The sequence below is a fragment of the Drosophila mauritiana genome, chromosome 2L (assembly GCF_004382145.1).
Source record: "Drosophila mauritiana strain mau12 chromosome 2L, ASM438214v1, whole genome shotgun sequence".
Taxonomy (NCBI): domain Eukaryota; kingdom Metazoa; phylum Arthropoda; class Insecta; order Diptera; family Drosophilidae; genus Drosophila; species Drosophila mauritiana.
The window spans coordinates 11,946,991-11,974,519 of record NC_046667.1 but is presented as its reverse complement, the minus strand read 5'-3'; the positions used below and the strand labels follow the sequence as shown (position 1 = coordinate 11,974,519).

The 27,529-nt window shown below is 38.0% G+C and overlaps 1 protein-coding gene across 2 annotated transcripts in view; it reads right to left on the bottom strand.

Moving 5' to 3' along the window:
• The window catches only part of LOC117150558 (CUGBP Elav-like family member 2), a 102,358-nt gene that overhangs the window by 61,954 nt on the left and 12,875 nt on the right, over nt 1–27,529 (bottom strand). For both annotated transcript variants that reach the window (XR_004460770.1, XM_033317509.1), the window contains exon 2: nt 9,589–10,500. Coding sequence is in view for 1 of the 2 variants with exons in the window: in XM_033317509.1 (XP_033173400.1) it covers nt 9,589–10,289 (701 nt within the window). In the remaining variant the exon portion in view is untranslated. The remainder of the gene's footprint in view (nt 1–9,588; nt 10,501–27,529) is intronic.

The following is a 27,529-nucleotide window of genomic DNA, read 5'->3' as shown; positions in this document are numbered from 1 at the left end:
AAACCGCTTTTAATTCTTTTTTAAGCAAACAAATAAAATTATGCTGAATGGCAGGGGGCAGGCGGGACATAAACACGGCGAATAAATATGCAGAAGGAGTAAAGAGGGGTTGATATTTTCCCCGGGGTGCCTTCAATGCGGCCATTATGACGAGCAGAAAATTCGTTCTTAAAAATAAAAAAAAAACACATTTCGTTTTGCAAAAGTCTGAGGAACAGAGTGAGTTTTCTCTGAGACAGACTGAAGGGGAGTCCTGATTCGAGGATTTTTTCTGCTTTTTTTTTTTTGGTGTTTAATGAGCTAAGCGGAAGGAAGTCAGTCAGCGACGTCGAAGTTGACGTTTGTGAAATAAAATAAAAACATACAAAAAGTAGCAACGAACGTTTTGAGGACAGGCCCCTTTTTTCTACTGAAGGCAGCCGAAAGATTGGGTGGAGAAAACGGAAAGTCGCTGTGAAAAGTTGAAAATTAAGGCGCTTCTGTCACTTTCACTTTTCATTGCTTACCGAAGAATTTTCCGAATTTTCCCGGATTTGCTCGTCATTTGCTTGACGAATTAGAGGGTGGCGGGTTTTTAGAAAATTTAATTTCTTTAAGACAACTTTTTAAGAGCCCCATTAGGACTGACAATAAAAGGTCGCAAATTTGTGGGTTTATTTTATTTGAGTTTGATTATGTGGTGCAGTAGTGTGAAGTTTTAAAGAAAAATGAAGGCACATTTATTGCATTTACCCATTCTTTATTTCCATGCTGAAATCCTATCTAAAACTCAAATAGCGAAAGTATCACTTTACAAAGCCCAGAAATATGTATGTATATCTTCCAAGGGACAAAGTCTTGAAACCATTTAACCCACCTCAAAACCTGAACCTAAAACGGATCTACTTCATCCCAGTAAGCCCCACCACTCACCCAAACCACTTTGTTCAACCAACTGACTTAGTTTCCCAATGTAAAACATTCGCTAAACATGGCGAGTCACTCTAAAATAAGCGGGAGCGAAAGGAAATCAGGTAATAAAACACCGTCGTTTAGATATTTGACTTAGATTTTCAATAAAATACTGTGGCAATCTACGCAGCCAAATGCTTGCGACAGCAACAGCCAGCCAAATCCTTTGCATAAGCCAGGACAATCTAATTTTATGGCCAACGAAGGAGGAAGGAGCAAGGAGGAGGAGCAGGTCTGCGAAAAACTGAGGAAATGCGGGCCAAATAAATTGCCTCAGTTGAAATGTAAGCCCGGACCTCATTCCCATCCGCTGTCTTCCCATTTGAATCGCGTGTAATGCGCTCAATCAAAAGTCAAATGTCTAAAAATATTATGAAAAGCCCTTTTGCCTGTTAGCCAGGCCCAAAAACAGAACAGACCGGACCAGGATTCGTCCAATCCGTGGCAGGACGTGCCCAGGACGCAGCTCTTCCCGGGACAGACTGAGCTAGAATTCCCCAAGTCGTTCCCTATTCACCGCTGCCGGATTCGGAAACTTGTGTTCGTACAGTGGGTGCATGCTGCTCAATAAGTAGGTAAAAATAAGGACATATAATCCAAAAAGCACATTTTTAAAGGCACAAACTAATTATAGAATTTAATGAAGAGTTTTCATTCATTAGTTAAAGCTAAATTGATTTATTTTTTAAAGAAATTCACAGTACTAAAACATTTTGGCTCAGTAACGAAAGTTCTTACACACGATTTAACTAGTAAATGTTTTTCATTGTGAGATGCATGTTTAATATACTTAAAGTGTGGATTGAGTTTGCACTTTTCTACAATTTTCTTCAGATTAGTTAAATATTTTAATATTTATTTTTCAAAAATTCCGTATTTTGACCCACTGTGCCATGCACTTGCCTGCTTAGGATTCATTTATGCTGGCTGGCCCCGGGTTCGATTTTGGTCCGTTTGTGCTGTTTGCGTTTGACTCCTGCCTGCTTATCGTTCACGTTCCCTTGGCCCGCAACTTTGGTCGAAATGGTTTCGATTTCTTTTCATTTATACACTTTCCTGAATTCAGTTTTTCCCCACCCAAATCGAATATATCTGGAAATCGTCTTTGCTTGTTATGCTTTATTTAGTTTTTTTTTTTCGTACATTTTTTTCTATTATTGGCTCCATTTGCTTTTGGCCTGTGTTTGTTTATGCTTCATTTTGATTTTCTCAGCTCAAATTGTATTTGTTGTTTCCATTTCCGTGGGTGGGTGGCCAACCCCAATCTACTTCTCATAGTTTACACAGAGCCACTACCACTTTTCCTAACCCCTTTTTTTAGTTTGCCATTTTAGCCTCTTTTTCCGCTCTAGTCTGTTGGGTTTGTTTTGTTAGTTGAGTCGTTCGTCGGCAAGTTTATTTGTATTTCGGTTTATAAAACCCCCCAGCTCGGTGGCTTGTTTGCCCTTTTTTTTGTTGGCCCGGCCAATGGCAAATGACTCGCCGCCTCGCTTCCTTAAGTTGGCCTCCTTCTCAATGTCGAAATTTATGTGCAGCCGCAATTTATTTAAATTTATGTGGCTTTTGTCAAATTGATTTCAACGCTAAAATGGGTTGACAAGGTAAAATGTTCGGGCCAAAAAGGGCGTTGGCTATGCGATTTTTCAAAAGTCCTGATTGAGTTAGCATGGCCAAATGGCTGAGCGGATAAGGTGGTGCTGAGTAATCAGTGGAGCAGCAAGTGGATTGGATCATCAGCTAAATAAATGATTGTGTTTCAATAGAGTAATTTGCCGTTTTTTCTCCGAAGAGTATAATATCTAGTTTGGGATATTTTAGCCAAGTTAATTCAAGGTCTGAGTTGTTTGTCCATAATTGGTTATTTAACATAAATTCCTGCTTGTTACCTTCAATCATATTGATGACTTGTTATTGCCTTCGATACCCATATAGCCAGGCAAAAACGATTGTATGTGGATGGCAGGAGCATATCTGCGGAACCCCCATAAAGATGGCAAACTATGGGGCACGAAAAAAGGTTTCGTATCAAAATGGCAATAAATAACAAACAATGCTGTCTGCAATTTTCCACTTTATAAAAGAAAACCCATAAACAAAAGCGGCCTGCTGGAAGGGTAGGGACACAAAACGAGCCCGAAAATTACCATGGATGTTGCTCCTTTTTTTCTGCCAAGGGTGGGGGATGGGGGAGGAGCACTCCCTTGTTTTTGTTATTCCGACTCATAAATGCAAGGATAAGAGTTAAGGCGAGTGGGTGGAGCAGGAAATGACTGACAGTTGTAGAGGCCTCGACGGGTTGAAAAAGTGGAGTCAGCGGGTCGGAAGGGATATGAACTTGTAGCATATTTCTGCCTCGCAATTAATTAATCTCCAAGGTAATAACGAACAACAGCAGACTGGATCACAGGGTAGCAATTGTTGGAGCTTCTGTTTTAATTGTTCTCATGTGCTGTTCCCAAAACACTGGAAATTATTTAAAGAACATATATCAAAGAATTTAAGTAGATTTTCTTCTTAATTTTTGAATTTTAAATCAAATTGCTCATTGAATAGTAAAATATGTGATACGAAGTCCTGTTTTTTTCTGTGTACCAATAAAGGGGTTTTCGTTTGTCTGCAACTCATTTTGGGTACGTCATGTGTTTGGCATTTTATGCAATGCCGCTGACGCGTCGTTTTAATTTATGAAAATGTTTTTGCACAAATAAAACAGGGAGTCACCACCATCAATGTCATGGACTGGAGATGAAAGGTGTGGCAAGGATTAAGAGTGGGCGTGGCCAGTGGGGCGTGAATAAGCCTGCACTTTATTTGACATTGAACTGGGTTTCGTTTAAACCTTTTACGAGGATTAAAAAAGCCTTCTATTGGTTGTTGAATAATGCCAAAACTAACATACCGAGTAAGTATGAGTACTGTATATTTCATAAAACAACCACTTGTTTCGATTAGTTATCTGAAACTGCACTATAGTAAAACTATTATATTTATAACTTTCATTTTCTCACAGTTTTGGCCTGAACACCCAAAAATTGCATACTAAACAAGGCGAACCGCAACATAAATAAAAGTGAAAACAAATAATGCTTACAAAGTGCTGAAAATCCACCAACAAAACCAAAAACCACCTATAAGAAACTACTGTAGAAATATACATACATAGACGATGGCGAAGGAAGTGGGGAAGAGGGGTTTTGGTTTTAGGAAAAAACCAGCAAAGTTCATTTCCACACCAAAATCAATGAACCGACAGATGCAGGCCAAAGGAGTGGGGAAAAGCAAGTGAAGTGCACAGGAAGAAACCAAAAATAAGATTTAAAATCTATAAACTATTCTTAGTTTTAGCTTTAATAATGAAATACTTAGTCGTACTTAAAGGTTCTTTATTTAAGGCATCATACAACACTTAAAAAATCTGGTTTTGAAAGTCGAAGATTTTATCGAATTTTTCTCAGTGCAGATTCAGACGGGCCACAGCTTGTGTGGGTCGAGTAGAAGTGAGATAAGAAATGGGGATTTTCGAGTCGATGGCGAAGGTTGTGCAGGGGAAAAGCGAGCGCAGCTTTCCAGCTTTTGTTTTTCCACTGAAGCAGTCGAAGACCGCAAACGCAGTTACACAAACACCCCACACACACACACACACACCAAGCACACACTCAAAAACGCACACTCACACACACACATTTGGCGTGTACCAGAGAGCAAACACCAAAAAATGGTAAAAGAAAAACCCGAAACTAACCGCAATTTTCGAGGCGCTTGCATGCGATAGAAATAGAAAAGGCAAACGAATAAAAAAGGGATTGAACTTGGCTTAGAAACAACGAAGAGCTTAATACCTTAATACTTTATTTAAGGGGTTTATAAAAAAAAAATTGAAGGACATCACTTTACTCTTGATAGTAGGGATAGTTGAGTTTTTAATATGAAAATTAAATACAGGTATATATATAGGTACATTCAAAAGAAGATTCTAAAGAAGTGATATTTTATGTGTTATATATTTAGTTACGTATAGTAAAACTTTAATATTTGCCTTAGAAACCTTAAAGATAGACCTCCCAAACCTAAGAAAAAAAACTATAGCATACTTAATGGAGCCATTTTATTAATGTTTTCTGCACCAACAGACTGCGACTGCTTTCACTTTTCACTCTTTTTTTCGCCCAGCCATATTTTTTATAGCTTTATATTTTATTTTATGTGCGATCGCATCCAATTGCTTTTTGCTATTTGCTGACCGAGGAGAAACCACAACATAAAATAAACCGAGAATCAACATTTGCAGCAATTTCATTTACTAATTTTTTTGGTGTGGAGAACCTTTAGTTATTGATTTGGAGGGTTCATTGATATGGTGTTTCCGAGGAAAAGTTTGCAGACGAATGGGTGAGCTCCACTCTCCCTTTTCGAGTGTGTGATTAATACATTTGGTCAGGCATTAAAAAACACACACACACAGGGCAACAACCCACTCAAAAGCGAACTCTGTTTTATTTGACTTAACCACTTCAGATGGCCATGTGCCGTGTGTTTTTATCCCTACCGCCCCTTCTTTTTTTATTATTTTTATTTGGCCCGAGTTTAAGGACTCTTGAGTAATGATGGCCAGACCAAAAGCGAACTGAATTCATGGCGGGACGACTCCGCAAATTTGCGGCAACCAGAGGTCGAATGGGAGAAAAGGAAAAGTGCTGACATGTTATTTGTGCAGTTAACGAGCTGAGTTATTTTCCAGGGAACAAACCGCACTTGAATACAATAAAATAAAGAAAATAAAACCAACAGCAGAAATCGAGTGAAAATATAATAAAAAAAAAGGGGGTGGAACCCCCTGCAGGCAAGCCAAACCAATTTCCCCTCGACAATTTTGGTTGCAGCCTAACAAATTATATAAAATGTATTTTACTGGTTGAAAGTTTGTTATTTGTTTATTTGATTGCTGCTCATTAAAATTGGAAATGTAATATTTATGCATTGACCCCGCAAACTGCCCCCATCTAATTATATTTTGTAAATCAAATTTTTGGCCAGCATTTGAACAAATAATATGCTTTTGTATAAAATGCTGGATATATTTTCATTCACTTTGTGGCATTTGTGAAAGAGTAATGTTTATGGAAAAATATTGTGCTACCGTGTTATTGTTAAATGCCCACAACACAATGCAAATAGCATATTTCACTTATCGTTTTTAAATATTTTATTAAGACATTTAATATTTAAATATTATGTGAAAAGATTCCAACGCGTAAAAACAATTTTTGCAAAATTCTCATTCTTCTCTAACTAAAACTACATACATAGAACTATGTGCTCGTAATTTATATGCAACTTTCTATTTTTATTTAAATAACAAATTTCGGAAAAAGTGAGCAGATGCAAGTCAACTCAAGCCAACTAACACACATCCGAACAAATATTTAACGTATTTTTTGCAAATAAAATTTTCATAAAACAATAAAGGTGAAAAGTATGCACACACACATGACTAACACAAATGCATGTTGGACTTGGCTCGAATTGCAACTATGCAAATGGCAAACATAGAACATCTGACGCGTCCTGTCTCATTCACAAGCATATATTCTTTTGCAGGCACTGAGAGAAATAGGTCCTTAAATGTGCATAAAAAACTTACAATAAGGACTAAAAACATATTTATATCCCCCTCTAGTTTATATGAAGGAAAAATATATTTTTAAGATTTACATGAAATCAAGAACACCTTTTTTCGTTCAGTGTCCAGGGTAATGGATGCACTGCCCCTTGTCTACTGGATTTCGATTTCACTAGAACAAAACCCCACAAAAAGTCGCGGGAGCTGAGCTTACTCACTGGGTTATCCTTGAATGTCCCTCAGCCAGCAGCTAAATTAGCTTTTCCCGGGTCACACACACACACACCCATAAACCCACGAATAAAGAAAAGTTGGGTGTTTTCTGGGGGTGGCGAGTGGGTGGCATGATAAACAAACAACAAAACAACGACAGAGGCAAAAAGCAGCAGCAACAATTGAAATGATACAAACACCGAGAACGCTGCAAAGTGAAATGCAATGCAAGAATGGGTCTATAAATAGACGGCCAGGGTGGAAAAATGTGGAAAAAATTGTTGTAGGTGCGTTTTTCCGTATTTTTTATAAGGCCCAGAAGAAAAAGCAGCGCAGCATTCTTTTCAACTGCTTTTGTTGGCTGCTAGAAGGTACGGAGGTAAAATTGCAAAAGGGAAGAAAATGTACTTGGGAAAATTCAAGAAAATGACCTTCAGATTATGATGCAAAATTTTACAAACATTCTAGGATGAAATTATAGTAAAAACTAGAAACTTGAAAATCCGTTGAATACCTCAGATATAATAAAATATGTTTATAACTTATATGGTTTGTAAGTTTTCTAACATTTTCTTTTGGAATTTCCCTCTTTTATAATATCCCTTCCTTTGGCTCTCCTAGTCCATTGTCGCCTTACCTTAAGCCACCGAAGAGCTGCACTGCCTGCTCAGAGTCCTTTTGCAGACCTCCTCCAAACATCCTTGCATTCACATGTGCTGGGCATTATTTGCTTACATGACCAAAGCTCCTCAACTCACACAAACCACCCACTCTTGGCCACTTTAATAAATGAAAAACCACTCTGCGTTCTGTTTTTGCACTTCTATTTGTTTAGCGTCTATTTGTGCAGCACGCGCTTTAAAGTCAATGAACGATTTGGTATTTCGCCATTTTACTTGGCCACAATTGCAGGCACGCAAATGTCAAAGCTTTTTAAAATAGCCATAAAATGCGCAGAACGAAGGGAGGCAACGAAAATAGCCAAAGTTGTAAATTGCTAGGGTAGTAAACATAAAATGTCATACTCAGTGGGTTATAAAAAATTTACGCATTGTTTGCCTTTTTTCGTGAAAGACGTTAGGGATGGGAGTATGTTATGTATGTAATAAACATTAGAACGATAAATATATATCTAATAATTAATTTTGAAAATATTTTGTTTAATGAACGTACGTTGTTTAGGTAAGTATTTCATGATAATAATTCCAAAATTCCACCCATCCTTATCAAAGTATCTATCGCTTATAAAATTCTGACTTTCTCATCTCTAGTTTCCAAATCTATTTTTGTTTATAAATGATATCCTAGAGCGTTTTCTAGTATAGGTGGTAACTGTCAAAAAGGCGCCTCCCTGGGCGCCAACTATTTGCATGTGTGATAAGGCGGCTCAGACGGTTTGGGATGGGAATAGGGGGAAAATGGGTAATAGCAATGGCAAGGAGAGCCTTGGCAGGGCCACAAATCAAAGGCAGAAACATGAAAACAATATGTCAAATGATATTACACATTAAATTAGTTAAGACCAAACAAATGTGAATAATAACGCCGCCTGTCGCGTGTCTGCGGGGATGTTTGGGCGTGAGGAAAGGAAAGAGCACGGTTTCGTGTCGAGCATGTGCTCGGAAAACTCGATTTTCCTCACACCTACACCTTCGAACTCACTTAAGTTAACCTAACCACCGCAAGACGATTTTCCGTTCCTACTTGGCTCACATATGCACACATATTCTCGCCCAGCGGCAATTTGTCACGTGACATTTTCGTTTGGCCAAAAATTACAAATGTTTTTATTATTTTTGGTTTGTTTTTCCGCTTCGCGATGCCATGCAGGTGCTTCAAGGCGTTGCCAAGGTGCGTGTTTCTGGATTTTGATTTCTCGGCGTGTTTACACTGGAGGATACAAAACAACATGACAGCACACACACCTATGGAGATAACAAGTTCGAGGGAAGGGGATGTGAGCCCTTTCTGTTTAAGTAAAATTTAGTTAAATAATTTAAAAAAAAAAACCCACTTTAAACATCAAGACTACGAGCTAATATACTTTTAAATTCTCAAAAATTAAATGCATATAGAATGCACAGCCACTTGATTTTCGATGTTTATTTATGCATTTACCCATTAATGACGCCGATGATTTTAATGGATTTTCCCTGTATCGCTTGTGTATTCTATATATTTACATTCCTATAAATATATAGCTTCTCGCGCATTTCTGTTAATGAATTTAGTTAGATTTCAAAAAGCATTCTAGTCGGGCACGCAAACATGCAATGCAGTTAAAACCGTGCAGGAAATACCAAATGGAAATGGTTCACAATTGCTGTTATTATAGTTTCTTATGTGAAGGGAAAAAACTCGTTAAAAAGTGAAAATTATGATTAATGATTTCATGAAAAATGGATTTATATTACAGAGAGCACATAGAAATATTATGTTAAAATTAATGGTAATATAATTACATTTTTTGTTGGAGTTCGCTTTTTAAATTCTAAATCATATGCATATGTTATATGTTTTTTCCAAAAGGAACAATATAATTACTAATAATATAATTAAATTTGTATGTTTTATGATGTAAGGACAATAAAATAGTATTATTATATAGACAGTGTGTTTGTCATAAATAAAAATTCAAAAGGATAAATAAATATTTATATCAAGAAATAAATAATAAATAATTGGGTGTTACGTTAAACATTGATATGTTAAACAAAAAACAAGAAAATTGTTAAAATTAATAATGAGAACATTTTGTTATAGGTTAGTGTGAGTTGATTTTAGTTCTTCAGTCGCACACTCACCTATCCCTCAGGCAAATTTTGAACTCCGTCTGGGAATCGTAATCGCTGTTATCAATGAAGCTGCTGCGATCCCGCTCCCGCTCCCGTTCCCGCTCACGTTCCCGTTCTCGCTCCCTTTCACGCTCCCTTTCCCGCTGGTACTCCTGCATGGTGGCCAGCTGTTTGTGGAAGAGCTCCTGCTGCGTCTGGAGGAGATCATGGTGATCCTGCAGAGCGGCCAGCTGGGAAAGTTGCTGCTGGTAGGAGGACGTCTGTTGTTGCGGTGGCGATGTGGGTCTGGGTCGCTGGTACGGATGGTGGTGGTGGTGATTGTGGTGGGGCTGATGGTGGTGTAGCTGCTGCTGTTGCTGTTGGTGCGGCGTATGGCGCTGCAGCTGGTGGTGGTGACTGTGGTGGTGCTGCAGACTATGACTGCTCTTCAGCTGCGTCAGCTTGGCATCCACCTCCGCGAGACCGAACTCCAGCTCCGCCTGGGCCTGCTGCTCGTAGGCCTGTTGGGCCTGCTGCAGTCGCTCCCGTTCGCTGCGCGGGGAATTGGCCAGTTGTTCCGCCGGTGGTTCAATCTCAACCGCCGAGTAATCATAGTCCAGGCGGTGGTGATGGTGCAGCGACTGTGTGTTCTTGCTGTCCGCCGTTACCGCCCCCGTTCCGGGCGTGGCAGTGGCTATCTTGCCGGCCAGCGCGTCCAGCGAACTGAGCATCTTAATGGATCCGCTGATTGATCAGAAGTTGTGGCTATAATCGATCTGAAATCTTTCGCCTTGCGGTGGGTTATTCGCTGACATGCAGATTCTGCTATTGAGTCCTCGACCTCAAACCCTTCGCTTCGCCACTAGGAGCTTCTGGTTGGTGTCCTCTTGGTTTCCTTACTTTAAGCTTTTTTAAAATTGTAAATTATTGCCTATAATTTGCCTGAAGGAGAAGTTGAGAGGCAAATTGCAATGGATTAGTAAATTTAAATGAATATTTATTAGTTAAGGTAGATATATGAGCGGATGCGACCTTGAGACATTCAGACATGCAATATATATTCCCTGTTTATTTTACAGCTTAGGTCAGCTACATTTCACTTAAGCTCACAAACTCGAAAATAAAGAACCATTTCACACACACTCGCACACACTCAGTCACCCACACAAGCACTCGGTTAGTGTGTGTATGTGTGTGTGTGCTTGTCCGTCTGTGTCGGTGGTCGTAAAATGCAAACACTTGAACTAGAAAAGAGGGCCAGCCAGCCAGCCAGCCAGCCAGCCAGCTTGAAAGGCAGAAAAGGGGTTTCAGGGATAAGAGGATGCACTCTGCTGGAGTGTGGATACCACTCACATTGTGTGCACTGTTTGTCCACCACGCCGCCCATTGCCCCTTGGCCATCATTGCACCCGCCCACTTTCCACATGGCCACCCCCACAAACACAAACATCTCGAGGGGCAAAAGTCGCTCTTCTGGCTTCTGTGGTCAAAATAATTGGGGGACACATTCAAATGAGGAAAATCAAGAGGAATGCCAAAGTTATACCTTTTTAGCAAACTGAATTCGTTCCGCACATGCTCGGCTACAAAATGAATATTCATTTATCATTTTATTTTAAATTCTGCTTTCAACGTTGACAAGGAAAATGCGTATCTGTTTTAATATAATATCTAATGAAAATTTTAAAGAATAACGTTTCAGGGGCAAGAAAGTAATTAAGATAGCCCAAATATATTGTCACCAGAGAAGTGTAAGAAATTCCATTAAGAATATATTGCCAAATTTGAACACACTTGTGCTAAAAACAAACTCTTAAGCTCCAACTGATCCTATATTCTGAGAATCCTTATCCACTCTGCTCAACACCTGCTATATCTTCAATCAAATGGCAGCTTACAACAAAAATCCATTGTTGGCGTGGCTGCAGCAGTTTTATATCTACAAAAAACTACAAAGTTTGCTTAGTATCTTTTGCCAGCAATGATTGAGGTGCTGATGGAGAAAAAGTGGAGTGCCGAGTGGGTGGCTGAGTGGATGGGCGATATCGTCCCTGGGATTTTGTTGTATGACATACTATAAAAGTCAACTTGAATGCGGTGTGTAAATTTCAGCACATCTCCTACTCCTACCAAGGATACTACTGCAGTACTGCTCCGTCTAGTGGCTTGCAACTTTAAGTAGTTCTCCCTGCCACACACACATCCTTTCTGCATCCGTAGCAATGGTTGCATTTGAAAGGAATTTGCCTTTTACAAGATTTTACTCTTTGCAATTTACACGCGTCGACCGCTTTTCCATAAGCACACAAATGCATCTAAAACACACACACACTATCGTACACGACGTTGTGTCCATGTGTTTGTTTGACTGTTGCAAGCAGTTGGCTTTTGTAAATGTTACTTCCTTATTACATGGCATTATATTACTCCCAGATACACGGAGGAGCTAGCTGGTTGTTCCCGGCTATCAAAGTAGTCGCAGCCACAAATGGGAAACAGAAAGCGAGTGGAGGGGAAGTTCCAGGAACAAAAAGATGTGGGTTGCTGGTAGGAAGATTTTCCTAAATGCTTTCCAGGATGTTTGCCCACGCAGGATGTCTTTGCAGCCACAGAAACGGAAAGAAAGAATTCGTTGTGCTCGTAATTAGCGAGAGGTAGATGCGTGCAATCCACTTTAAAGTTTAATTTAAGGTTCTTAAGATTAATTAGAAAGTGCATAATAATGCGACACGTTGGTTATACTTATTAATAACATTCAGAAATTCAACAATTATTTGATGCGAGTGTTTTGTTGATGAAATATTAAGTTAATTATTTTTCTCTGCCCGTCAACCATTCAACTTTTATTGATGATTTTTTAAAACGGTCATTTAAAATTTAAAACATGGCGTAACTATTTTTTTGTCAGCGCAAAAGAGCTTGTATTATTTATAGAGCCGGCAACACACAACAAGAAGTTATAAATAATTATCAGCACAATATTATTTTAAAAATCTGTCCGAATAATGCACAAATAAATGAATTATCCATTTTGCCGAAAAAACGCAACAGCTTTGTCATTAAAAAAAGCTTAATTAAGTGCACAAAAAGCCGAAATTTGCATACATTAATTTCGAGCGAGTATAGCTTTAATCCATTAAAAAACAATTCAGCAACTTAATTAGGCAAGCGGCTAATTGCATTCAAAGGATATCAAGCTCAACCCACAGCCTCAAGGCAAAAGTGCCAGACAGTTGGAAGTCAGCTCAGCTTTTTGTACTTTTCATTAGTTCGCTCATAATAGAATTTGAAAAGGCTTTAAGAACGGCACCCGCTCACACTGTGTGTGTTATCACAACTAACAAACGGAAAACTAAGAGGAATGTGCGCGGAAAACTGCGAATAAAAAAAAGCGGCAAGAGAAAATCGCGCTAGACGGGAAAAACTCTCGTTCTCGGCGCTTCAAAGACACAAGAGCGCGCCATAACCCAAAAAACATAAATCCTTTGGCGCAAAATAAATAAAGCAAACTGGCAGGAGGAAAATGAATATGCTCTCCTTCGGAGACAGCGGAGGATATATAAGTGGAAAAAAGTTGATAAGCGGCATCTGCAAAAGCTTTTTAACACCCGGCCAGAAAGGAAAACGCGAAAGAGACACATTGAATGCGGATTTTTCCCGCTGCGGGTCCGCAAATAAAGAAAAATAATGAGATTTTCCTAGACTTGGAAATGATTGAGCTCTACAATGCGAATAGTAATTACATGCATATATGTTTCGTTTTTAAAATTAAATGGGTCAAATACCACACTCTGCTCAGATTAGATTCCTTATAATTTATTTGATTTCATTCGTTATGTGCATTAATTAATTTACCTAAATTAAACCATCAACAATAAAAGCCCCAGCCCGTTTGTTTCACTTTGCAAAGCCCTTTTCTTCTCTATTTTATGAATAAATATGTACACAATATTCAATTATCAGCTGAATCTGAAGCACAATTTCCTGATTTCCATGCTGATGCGAAACTAGTGCAAACATTCATTTTGGCCAGCATTAAATCAATCGAATCGTTTAATGCGCCACACAAACATTGTGTCACTTCACAATATATAATATATATAATCTTGAGAATGATATAGAAGACCAGTAGTAACCCCCCTAAAGACAATGGCATAAATTGTCAGCCGACAATTTAATAAGCAATGCAAACTCAGGGCTAAGGTAATTAGACATTTATGGGGATGTGTGCTCGGGGCCCAAGCAAATGTAAATGCAACGAGTAGTGTAACTAATTAAGCAGCAAGAGATGCCCCAAAAACAGCTATGCAAAATTCGAGCATATTATTAAAGAATATATTTTTAAAGCTTGAAAGCTTGAATCCTTGAAATTAAATATCGCACACAATTACTGCCTTCGCTTTGGGTCGTAAAGAAGAAAGTCTTAACCGCAACAAGCCAAAGTCACGATGAGCGGGAGAAAGCAATTACTTTCTGCTTTGCTTGTTGCTTCTCCCACAAGGAGACGTCGGTGGTGGTCCTGCCACCCGAAAAATAAGAAAAAAAAATGGGAATAGAAAACTTTTTGTGGCCCTGACAGCAGTTTATGCTACACTTGCTCCGACTCAAACTGTCAATATTTTACTTTAAGACACCCAGAGCCACAAGGAGTCGGGCAGCAACCACATCATTTGCTATAAATTTACTTCATGCCGCCGCTGCTGTTGTAAGAACCCAAAACTCAACGGAACAGAACAACAAAGTGGCAACTTCTTGTGGGCGGTTCCAGACATAAATTCCTTCTCACTGATTTTCTCTAGCTGGACATGTAATGGGAATTAAAAAGAAAAAGTGCTCAAGATTCCGTTGCTAGGACTTTAAATAATATAATATTCAAATTATTAAGGTGTATAAAAGTATGCAACACTTTTATGTGAATCAGATATTACGCTGGATTCTCAATTAGTTTGTCAGAAATATTTTATGTGGTTTAGAGCAGTAGAAGGTAACTATTTCATGCTTTTTAATCTCTCAACTTTTGCTGATAATAGCCTATTGTAAATTTTCCTATTGCCCAGCTACCAAAAATCCTACTGTACTTTGTGGTCGATGCTGAACATGTTTTCCTGCCAAAGTTAAGACGAAACCTGCCCCAACTGCCACCCGTTTGAAAGCACCCACCCAAGTGGGCAGCAAATTTTGAGGTCAGTCTCGGATGGTCTGGCATAAATCTGAGTGCAAACTACACGGAGAAGGAGAAAGCGTCTTGGACACAGGACATCTCGGTTCCCAGACTCCTTTGGCCTGTGGCGGGTCCTTGGGAACGGACTTTGAACCCCACCGTTGATGCTGGTAATCAAGGCATTAAGTGTGTTTACTGTTTATTTTATTAGACTTTAAGGCTTAATAGCTTTTTCGAGAGCGTTTTTGGGCTCGCCTTTGTTTAGCTGCCTACGCAACGAAACTCAACCCCCGCCCATTTAAGTATTTAATTAAAGTCAACTTTGATTTAATTAAAAGTTCTGGCGCTTGCCCAATATTTTGCTCATGAATTATTTATGCCAACAAAGGCGCAAAAAATAAGAAAAAAGGCGACCAAACTGATTAAGTCGAATAAACATAAAAAAAGCGAGGCAATTGCTGATGGTAGAAAACAGGAAGTTACAAGCGACAAGTTACAAGTTTGCACCGCAAAATAAGAAAAACTCTTACTCTCATTAGCGAGAAACTTTGCCCAGGACTAAGACTATAACCGTCCCTATTTTCCTTAATACTATCCTCTTCCTCTTTTGAATGGTGAAGTTTTCCTTAAACTTTTTCAGTTCTCTTTACGTTCTCTCACTTTTCCTATTTGTCTCAGCCAGTACTTGGTCAATTTCCTGGCCAGTTGCGATCGACTGTCATTGCCTACTTCCCTTTTGTACTTGGCGGTAATCTGTTGATTTTCGTGGAAAATATATCCAATATCTTTTCACTTCAAGTTCTTACAGCAAAAAAGAGCTATTTCAATAGGTGACTTAAAAATTTCATTGAATTTAAATCAAATGGTAAATCAAAAAATGGTAGGCCAAGAAACCTTTAAATTCTGGAAACAATATAGTTTGGAAAATTTCGATTTCATTTTGTTTTAAATTTGATATCCATTACCATTTAAGGCATGCTATTATAGGGAACACTTGAAAATGTGGTATAACTGATTATGAAGTTACAACAAGAATCTATTTTGAAATCCTGAATTTATGGTTTATATTATAATACCACTGAAGTTTAGAAAATTCGCTGTTAAAGGGTATTATCTAGCCTATATTTTATGTGTTTTTTCTAGAGTCTGGGGCACAGCACTGACCTAGTATAAATATTAAAACAGTAGCTGAACGAGTTTTCCAGCCACACCGAAGCAACTGGGGAACAACTGCGACGACTCTGTAATAATTTATATTTATTTTCTGTTATCTATTTGACCAAAAATTGCAAACTGCAAAATTGCCAAACGAGAGCAGCAGAGTCTGGGCCTCATGAAATTTCTATTGGCAGTGGATGTTGGTGGGTGGTTGGGTGGATTTTCCCGCCAGGTGGGTGGACAGAACTGCCATTGTTGTGTCAGTTCCATGTTCATGTTTCATGTCCATATGCACACGCTCTGCTGTTGGTTGTTTATGCAAATCTCAAATGCCTCGTAAAAGTAAATGAACAGACAACAGAAGGCAAACTGAACAAAAACTGGCAAACAAAAAAAAGCCTAAAACAATTTCATATTGAAAATAAGCTGTTGCCCTTTGCGGCTCAGTACTTCATGAAAACTGAAGTGTTTGCCTTTGGGATAATAAAAATAATATATATATATAATAATATAATATTGAAGAACTTACAGCATGGATTTTAATGAAATTATACATGTTGATTCCAAAACATAACCAATATGGAATTGTTTACTGCCCAGCTTAATACATTTTGTACTTTTTTCCAAATACATCAATGCTTTTACTCCCATTTTTTTGTAAAAAAGGCATGACTGGCATTTTAGGCTCATTTATTTATTAATTTTGAAGTGAACAAACCATCCCATGGTTTTCTTCACGACGTGTTCAAAGCAATTAACACATTGTCCACCTTTTTAATGCTTTCGGCCAGAAAGGAGAAAGCCAAAACACTTTCGACTTGGCCCATCGATGAGAGTTGGCCAAAACAGAAAGTTGCGTGCCAAACACTCGCAAACTGAACAATTTTATATATCAGACTCTCTACCTTTTATTGGTCAATGAAATGGGCGAATAATTTATGAAACCCACACACGCAGCTGGCGGCACATTTCTCATTTAACTGCCTTCACCATTTGCTAATTAATTCGAGAAATTCCATTTATTTCAACGCTGAAACAACTAAATTTCACTCCCTATTCTTGAGCCGCAAGAATGTCGAAATCAATTTGTGTTGCGTTTGCTTTTTCGACTTCGGCAACGAGATTTGTGTTTTTATGACTTTTGGCATGTCCAGCAGGAAAAAAAAAACGAGGAAAACTCCTGCTTTTCCCACAATTGCGTGTTTTCTCAACGGAGGTTAGGATCGTTTAACTTCTGACCAACTGCTCACGCAAAAAATATTTGTACGAAATCAAATTAATGGCCTCCCGTTGATGTTTTATTAATTTATACGGCTTTCCTCTTCATTTTCCCCACCAGCTACGAAATAAATGATATTGCTCATACGACGCGTGGTTTGCATTATTGAGTAATTAAATACTAATTAAAGCGTAACATGAGCCAATTCCCTTGATTTTTATGTGAAGCATCGCGCCGCTGAGGATTTTAACGAGAAAATGGTCGACTTTGTTCTTATCCCCAGATTGCGTCAGCATTAATTAGTTGCCGTAGTATTTTTAAATTGCCTATGCTTTTTACGCGCTATAATTAAACGTATGGCAAGTCAGCTCCTTTGGCAATGAATAATAAGCAATGCTTTATTTTTAAGCAGCAACACTGGAATTCTATCCTTACAGATATAAACCTTTTAGGCAAAACGCATTAAATCTGACACGCAAAGTGCTGTAAATAACAAATTAGGCGAAAGGAGCCCAATAACAATTTTGCACGGCTAGACGACTTTGGTCCTGTTTAATTGCCCCACAGTGATTTGCATCCTGGTTGCTAGTAAAACCAGAAGCCAGACATTGAGGGCATGGGTCTCATAAAGGACACTTGTCTGGCTTTCGCTCCGCTTCGGAAAACTCCTCAACTGAACTGAACTAATTACTCGGCGAGTTTCCCGACTCCCAAGAGTCGGGAGTCCCAAACATCAAAAAAAAAGTATATGCATGCGTTTTATACATTGATAAATGCAATAAACTTTGACAATATTGTATTGTCGCTGCTGATGAAAATGTATATAAATAAATATATATTTTTTCGCTGCAATGGGCTTTTTTTTGCACTTTTTGTGCTGACATGTCACTCAAATTGTGCGACGTTCGATTCTGTTTGCCCGACTTCCTGCTCTTGTTGTTGTTTGCTCCTGTTGTATAATATATCCTATCATAATCTTTCCTGACACGCGATGCTCCCGTTGCCGCTTCAGTTTCCTTTTTTTATTATTATCCTTATCTTCAACTGGGTTCGTTTGTTTTCCATCCGCTTTTCCATCCCTTCAAATATTGTTGCGACCCATCAATTTGATGTTGTCAATTTTCGTGAAAATTTATTGTTTGTTGCTTTCGAAATTTGACATTGTCATGCAGTTCGTTAGCCATTTCTGGCTGAATTGTGATGTATTAAAACAGTTGACAGACCATTGCATGGTCAGAAATGTAGGCGAAGGATATTTTCGTTTCGAAATGAAAGCCTGAGTACGCTAATTAAACTTTACTTCTGGGTTAAGTCCTTAAAAACTATGAACAAAACTTGTCAGTAGCATATATGAAACTTAAAAATAGATACAAATTTTTAAACCACCTGCCAAAAAGCAACGGTGTGCAATAAAATTCTTCGCTCATATTTCTAAGCGAAATGAAAAATTCTGCAAATATCCTACACAAAAGCACACAGGTTTTCGCCAGTATTCGATTTACAGAGCCGCATTTAAATCTTTCACTCGATGTGTGTGCATCTGGTGTGCTTATCGGGTCTGCCGCCATAGGTTTTTGTCAAATAAATATTGGGTGCAACATTCGCACATAAAATACACAAAAACAAACCAAATTGCGCCAAAACCGGTATAAAGAAAACAGACAACAAATAAAAATAGGAACGAAAGATATCGAGAGGGGGTGGGGGATAGATAGATGCGGGGAGCACACAAAGCTGTTGACATTTTGTGGAGGATATTCACGGAGTGGATGCACCAGCTACAGATACGGATTGAATGGGGCTATATAGCTTATGGTGGGGATTCCCCTGCCCAGCTACTAGGACGTTTGTTTATTTTCCGGCTTCATGTTAATTCGTGTGTAATAGACAATGTGGCCGAAATCAGCAAAAAGACCAAAAGGATTGGCCCGAGGAAAAAAACACAGTTAAAATCCCTTTTGCCTGCGTGGTGTTTTGTGTCCCTTCTCGATTTTCGTTATCAAAAAGGGTTGTGCTTTGTTTTACACACAATCTGCAGGTGTCCTGTGACTTTGACCAGTCGCAGGACCTTTCTCTTTCCGAGAATATCTGTATCTGTGACTCACCTTTCTGTCTGTCTGCAAACAAAAATATTATCAGCAATTTTCCACTCCTTTGTGAAAACGATTTAAAAAAAGGGTTCAACGTGAAATTGAATTAGGTTTGCGAAATTGCGTAGATATGTTTTGCAAAACTGAATTTGAAGGTTTTACGCTGATTCGGAGCATTTTACTGGTAAGTTAATGCAAAGTAACTAAGTAGCCCATTAAAAATATGATATTTAATTCCTTAGGTAAGCTGAATAATTAAGTTGAATACAAGTTTTGATGATTTTGTGCATTCATTTCATTTTCATTTCGGCATTTATTATTAGCTTCCTATTTATTTTCGTGAATATTTCACGAAGCCATGTCCAACTCAAAGACTTTAATAGCTATCTGCAAAATATGCAAAATTTATTTAACAACAATCGAGAGATTAAAGCTGGGGCCAAGCTCCACTTGCTAAACTGAACTACATCAATAATTGAATACAATAAATGTGCTCCAGAACACAGTGCGTATGAGTTATGTTGTCGTTGCCGACGTCGCCGTCGTTTGTCGCTTGTTAATATGGCTCATAAATAACACATTTATGGCACAGACACACGCACAGTTCAGGACGCATTACAATGAACTCACACAGACACGCGGAATGCGGGCATGTGTGCGTGTCTCTGAATTTACACACACACACACTCATTTGTTTGGCCTGTCCGTGTCTCTCTATTAGCAGCTTTGATATGCAAATTTTGCGCCTACATAATAAAGTTGCACCAGATTTTTAACCCGCCATACACACACACACACGCACACCACGCCCAGTTACGCACACTGATGCAAATCCTAATAGTTTAATATGCTTATAATTGTTGGCTAGAATTGTATTGTGCTGCTGTTTTGTTTTGCCTCGTGCCATCTCACTTTGCCATTTAAATATTTTATTAATTTCCTATATATTTTTGACCATTTAAATTTTCGTCGGCGCCGAGCGTTGAGTGCATTTGACAGACAGACAGGCATTGTTTAGGCTTCCCAGTACGCACCACTTCCCCTCTTCTATCTCAGGTTTGATTTATGTTTTATGCATTTTACCAAATGAATTTAATTTATGGTAGAATATTCTATACACACTTTTTTTTTACAAATATTCGCTCGCTGTCAGAAATGCTCATTTCGGAATGCTAGACGGAAGTGGCGAACGTTTGTTTGGTTTTCAGGCAGTTTTTACTATTTTTGCAGGACGACCTGAAATAATTTGTTTGGAGGGAAAAAGGGGCGGGCCATATACATATCGATTTTAAAACAATGCGTGTAAAGGATATGAGGGTTTCGGTATTCAAAATTCCATCAATTTTTAATTGAGGAAATTGTGTAGGAAATTTAAAAGTACTCTTTGCGTTTTTTGTATTTAGTTGAAGCGGTTGCAGTAAAGTTAGAAAGAAGAACTGTATTTATCAAACTATAAAGGCAGTTACTTAGCTATAATAACTATTATAATATTATCTTTAAACAAGTTGGATTTTTCTTGAATTTTTCTTTGACTCCAAATCGAGTCAGGCAGCTGCTTTCACTTTTACACCATCAAATTGAAACATTTCCAGTGATTTCACTTGCAGAATTTTCACAGAATTTTCGCATAAAGCCCTGGGAACTTGGCCCAATTATGGACCGGCACAAACAACACCAGCCGATGTTGTACCGCGCCAGACGCCCAAAAGTCGGCAAATGTTTTTTGTTTGCTCTGGTGGTTACGGGGACTGGATTCTGGGATCTGAATTCTGGATACTGGGTTCTGGGGATCTGGCTTGGCAGTTAAACCGCACTTGCGGCAGTCACCTTGTCGCTCCGCTTCCCTTTTCCTCTTGCTCTTCATTTTATGGAAAAACCATGGGTGGTTTGGGTGCCAAGTGGGTGGTTATACACATACACATACATATACATACAACCTGTGTCATAAATCTCACAATTTCTGCATGAAACTCAGCTGCGTTTTGGCTTGGCTTGGCTTTATTGCCGCCAGTAGACGCGACTCGTTGTTGCTTCTCTACTTTTATATATTTATGCATATATAAAGTTCAGCGCGAAATGTCTTAATAAAGTCTTCAGAGCGCGGAGATAGCAGTGCAAAAAGCCAGAGTGAGATGTCCCGCTAACATCTTTATGTCAAGGACATTTTTATGCCTCCCACAGCCGTCGGACAGAGATAGAGATTAGATATCCGGTGTTGTTTTTACGTTCAGATTTGGCTTTATGGCCAAAAATGGCATTTATTTTGAAAGTATTGACAATTAAGTGTGATTTTATATTGGTAATATTGTGTTGGTAACATAACACTCATGTAGCAAATTCAAAGCCATTGATTAGTTTATGGCAGTATGAAACTAAACAACATTTGTAGAATATTCCAAAAGGACATTTCCACAACTACTATTTCGTATCTTACAGATAGAAATGATATGTTGTAGTACGTTATAGTTACAGTGCACATTAGATTATAAAACTTGTTTGGCTTTTAGACTTCATTAAGCATGCTTCCTCGCCAGTGGAAAATCTTGTTTGCTTTTCAGTTTTTACTCTTTATGCGATGTGGCTCTGCACCAAAATTTAATAAAGACTAGTTAGTTAGGAGCAATTCGCTCACCCAATTTCCACTCAGCCCAATTAGCGTGAGCGTCTTTAGCCACAGCACTCGCCATGTGTCCCCCACTCATGTCTTTATTAAATGCTCCCGATGTCTGAACATCTGCTATGAGCATATGGAGGAGGTCTAGGATATATATATATATATACAAACATATGTCGAAAGTTGCGTGTGTCCGTAATTTAATAAATTTAATGAACATATGCCGCCAGTGGAAACGAGCTGAGATTGAAGAGATTCAGAGGTGGAAAAGAAGATGTTCCCTGGCTGAAAGACACACACAGACTTCAATGTCAATGGGCATTTGGCTGGGTATAATTTTTCACTGCCCCTCTAGAAATATACAAATATACATAAACACGGAAAAGTTGGGGGAGAAAGATTATGTGGACGTGTGCCCACTGACTTATGATTGATGTCTTTTGTTATTGTTCCCACTTTTATGTATTTCTCATCTCGTTTCTCGCCCCCAAACTTTTTTTTCCTTTGGTTTATTAGATATAATATTTTAGTGGCCTTTTGTGAGTGTGTTCCTTTTTTTTTTTTTTTTTTTTGTTATTCGATGCTTTTCAGCAGACATGTGTTTACTCTTGTTTCCGAGTGCAAAGTGGAGTAGAAGGGGGGTAGGTGGACCTGGATATATATTTCACGAATTTTTTTCACTGTGCATAACAAAAGGCGGCACTTAAATGATGTCTCTCTCCTTGTTTTCCGCCTCTAAATTATGTTCCATATGCTCATCTTCATTCTTCTTTCCTTCAGCAATAAATGTTTGCCACATTTTTCTTAACAAATTTCATGGAAATTGCTCATTTTATGTTCAAATTTTGTGAGCTCCTTTTTCGGATTTCCTCTTTTTGTTTGCAGAAATTGTTTATTTTTATTTATATGGTCGGGTTTAATTGGCCGCACACACACACATAAAAAGGGGAAGGAATGCGAGTAGAGGCCATAAAGATTATGTTAATGCGTATAAAAAATTGGGATCAAAATGGTTTTACAGTCATAGTAACTAGAAGGTCTTTGCCTTAAGGGTAGCAATAAATCACTTAGAAAATGGTACTTAAAATGTTCTATGCAGTAACACGCAAGGAATTTAAAAAGGTTAGTAATAAAGAAAATTTTTAATTTTTTTTAGATATGTGGGCTAGCTTAAAACAATCACATGCGAAATTTGTATAACTAAAAAACAGCAAAAAGCTGGCTTTAATATATGTTTGTTAATATTACGTATACGCACCATATGGTGGAAAAAACAATTTATGAATTAACAGAATGAGAGATTTATTTAATTTTGTATGAAATAATCTTAATTTTTTTACGAACAGAAACTAAAGTTTGTCCAACAGTTAAGCCGCGTTTTAAGCCCACATTGCTATTACGGTTATTTATTTGGCTCAGATGTTGCACAATTTACTGGCTATTTTCACTGCATTTTTTACGCTTTGGCATTGCGGTTGAGTTTCCTGCGTCTTTTGTTGTTTGTTTGCTGTTGTTGGCGAGGCGTCAGCTGACGTTGGCACATATTCAATACATTTCCTTTCTGCCTGCGAACTGGAGCTAATTTGTTTACTGTCGGGTCCAGCCATATACCATATACCCTATTTGCGTACACAGTTTTCGGTCCAATTTTCCCAGCCGCCATTCATTTGTGCCAGCTGGTCAAACCGTTTCCATAGCACACGATGTGCTTTTCCATTGGCTGGCAAAATTAATTTTTAAATATGCCCCGAAATAACTTTTTTAATTAAATTTCTGCCATGCCACTGAGTTGACTTAATGCCACGAAGTTTAGCTAATACTTAAACAATTAGTGGAAGAGAGTGCCTCGTCTTTTTCTCATTTTGTTTTTCTTTGTCTTTTGTGTCTGGGAATTCTTGGGGAGTTTTTGTTTTCACTGGTTTACCTTTTTACATATCCTATTTTAAAACAAGGAAAATTGACTTTGGATTTTATTTTAGCTTAGCTTGCTAAGATTGCTTCGGATTATAAATTAATTGTATTGTGTATATATCTAGATATACTTGAACAGCTAAGTTGTTTGCTTAATTTATAATAATTATCTGGTACCACACACTCCATAAATTGTTGGTATTCTTAATTCAATTGATATTCAGCCGCTTGGGTGGCAACAAAAATTATTTCCTTGTTAACTTTCAGCGCAGAGTAGTTAGTAGGATTTATTTTATTTTTATAACAAGAGCTTAACCTGAATTCAGCGTTTCGGCAGCTGTTACAACCGATTGCTTTTGTTTCGCTTATTGTTAAACAATTTACAGGCTTAGCCTCGAATGAGCACAAAAGTTGAATAAAAATGTTTTCATTTGCATTGGGTGAGCGTTTATTCATTGCCATTTATTAATTAACTATAAATTGAAACGAATTCCCTCTCTGCCTTTCGCTTTCGATTCAATTATTGACGGCAAACAAAACAAAATATTTTACAAGCGAATTAATTTTTATAGAAAACCATATTTTTTGTTTAACTTTTTCTCTGGGGAAAATGGGGGCAATTAGTAAAGAATAAAACGTGGTAAAAAAAAGAGCTGCTGAACTCTGTACGTGGCATACTTTTTCATCGTGAGCCAAATAAAGCTTTTAATTGTTGCGAATGGATTAAGGGTTCACGGTGCGTATACTTAATGCAGGCCAAGTCCATTCATATTGATGTTAGCATTAAATGTATGGCTGATGTTTTTATAAAGCGCTGTACGCACAGTTGGCTTAAAAATGATTATGCTTTAATTTCCATACTCTATAAAAGGTGCCATACAAAATTATATAGTTTATATATGCAAACCATAAGTATATCTGAAAAGATTACAAACTATTTCTACCATACAACGTTTCGAATTCTAAGCAAAATATTTAAAAATGGATTTTTTCCCTATTTTGTTTATCCCAGTTCGCTTGCATATTCCTTACTCCCCGCTGCTAGTAATTAAAACTATAATTTTTCCCATAAAATACTTTAAACACATCGCATTGCATATTTATATTGTTTTTGGTGTTGAAGATTTTTTTTTGATAAGCAATTAATTGAAATATGATTGCCAATTAAAAGCATACTTTATGACCCACAAGCAGTGGCATATTTTAACATTTAAATTCATAATTAATGCAGCTGGCAATAAAAACTGCATAATAAAATAAAAACAGTGTATTTAATTAAAGTTTGTGGCGATATTGAAAATCCGTGTCGTTCACTTTTAATGGGACAAATGCGCAAAGGCTTGTCACGTGCAGTCTAGTCTAGTCGCAACAACTAATTGAAAGGCAGACGGAGGGAAAAGTAAACAAAATTTCCATGCCAAGGAGGATGGAGAGTGGGAAGGACGAAGGCCTAAAAAGGATGGCGATGGAAAGAGCAAGGATGGAGGAAGCAAAAAAAAAAACCAGAAGAAGTGGAGCACTGCTGCCGACCGACGACGTCCTTGCCCATCGTTATTATCCTGTTATCTCTCTAATAATGCCTCAGAGAGTTTGTAATTAAATTTTTCAAACACTGACGTCGTTGGCGACGAGAGTGGCTGGCAGAGACTTGCGATCCGCAGACCAGATGCAAAGATACAGCGAGGAGGGTGTATTCAGATACAGCTACAGATACGCTCACATAAAGAACGTTACGCGCACGAGTGCCACTAGTTAGTTAGATAATAACGCTCAACGGAAGCCGTTCAAAGCGGAAACGGAAGTCAAGTTAAGCGCACTACTAAACAGATACTTCAACAACGCAGCACGGGAGGGGGGAGCGGAATGAAATGGAATGGCGGAGCGGCGGAGAATAGGACAGCAGATGGAGCAGGATATTGATTGACTGCTGAAACGACGTAAACAAAACCGATTTAATCCAAATGACTAAACGAAGGAGTGGATTGAGTTATGTTCAATTCAGCTCTTAAGTCTTCTTTTCTAGCCAATTTTGCACAAAAGAATTCATTATTCGCAATACAATTCAGTTAGGGTGCATATGTATGTAAGACGTCGTGTTCATATAATGAATAACTCTGTTTATTCTCAATGCAAATATGAAATACATAACTCCTAATTAATATAACAACATAATTCATTCATTTTTTTAATACTACTCAAATCTACATATTTGCTTTGAAGGATATAATTTATAAATAAACTTTGCTTGCCATGCAAATAAAAAAAAGCAATGATATTGGGTTCTCTTTTGTGAATATTTGTACGATGGATTATAGAGTTTTCCCTGCTCTTCTTTTAGCTCTCTGTTGAATTTTCTTTTTGAATGTGTGTGGTTTCTGGCTCACACCAATACAAATTAGTTACGTACGCAGGACGCTCGGGTCCTTGTGGAAGGGAGACGGTGCTAGTCGTCTGGCAGCGTTCGTTTCACTCCCTTCCACCAGTGCAACCACAAGAGACTGGCAACGCAACAGTCAAGTCACGTCAAAGGCAGTCTGTCTCCCTTGCTCTTTTCCCTTTTTCCGCTTTTCCGTCTGCGTATTTCGTTTCACTTTGAATCCGTCCGATGTTCTATTTAAATGGTTACGTAATTGCATAATTATGGGCAAATGTAAGTTGAAACTTGTGGTTTGTCTCGCTCCTCTGTAAACAGGATTTTCACAAAGAGCTTCGGTATTTGTTGTGGGAGGAAAATTAATTCGGGGAAAGCATTCAGGCAGGTCACTGAACTGGCACCAACTTTTTAGCTCGAGCTTGGTGGCCATTTGGCAGCGGAATCATATAAATGACGCTCATAATTCAGGTTTTAAGATAGTAAAATATATATGGGGTAACAAAAAGAAGGCAATTGATTTTTCAATACAGGAAAATACTGAAATGCTTTAAAATTAGACAAAAGTTACCCCTTAAATCAGAAAATACCCATTCTTTTCTACCCTAACTCATAGCATCACGCACTCATCTCCACCTTAGAATTTAAAATCAGTCCCAGATGTCAGGCATTTAATTAAAAGCAATAAATCAAATGCCTGACAACTTTATGCAAATACCATTCAACCATTTTTAGCCTAAGGTCAAAATACAAGAGTTTGCATTTACACATTTAAAAAATACACAAAAATAAAATGCTGAATGCAATTTATACAAAATGGAATTATATTTTTATGCATAGTAAATATAAGGACAAGGACCATGGGACATATTTTTTATCCCTCTCACGTTTTTCAATTAAAAGCACGTTTCCTTTTTCCGGTCTTGTCTTTTATCTCGCCTTATATTTCCCCCAAAATTCCCGCAGTCTTTTGCTGTCAACAGACTTCGCGTTAAAAAACGCCAGCAAGAAAACGCACCCGCGTTTATTTCCGCTAGGCAACCGCGTCGGCACGTGATTGGCGACGAATTTCCATTTTTGTTGATTTCTGCTGTTTGTTTCCGCGCTTGCGGCCACCACTTGCCAATTTAAATTTTGCGGCCTAACATTTATGCAATAGATTGTTAAACACAGTTTTGTGCCACATTATCACATTTAAAATTTTATTAAAATCGTAGCACCATATTTGACTTGATGTTTGCCTGGCTGTTATTTACCCGATTTAGTCAATTTAACATGAAATTGATTTATTTAGTAGAGTTTCTTACTTAAGTGTTCGCTTAAAGTTGTTATAATAAAACTATTTGTAGAATCGAAATTATACATATTCTGTAAGATTCCATGGAATCTACCCCGAACTTTCAACAAATTAAATTGTATTAATCATTTTCACATCGTTTTCCCTGGC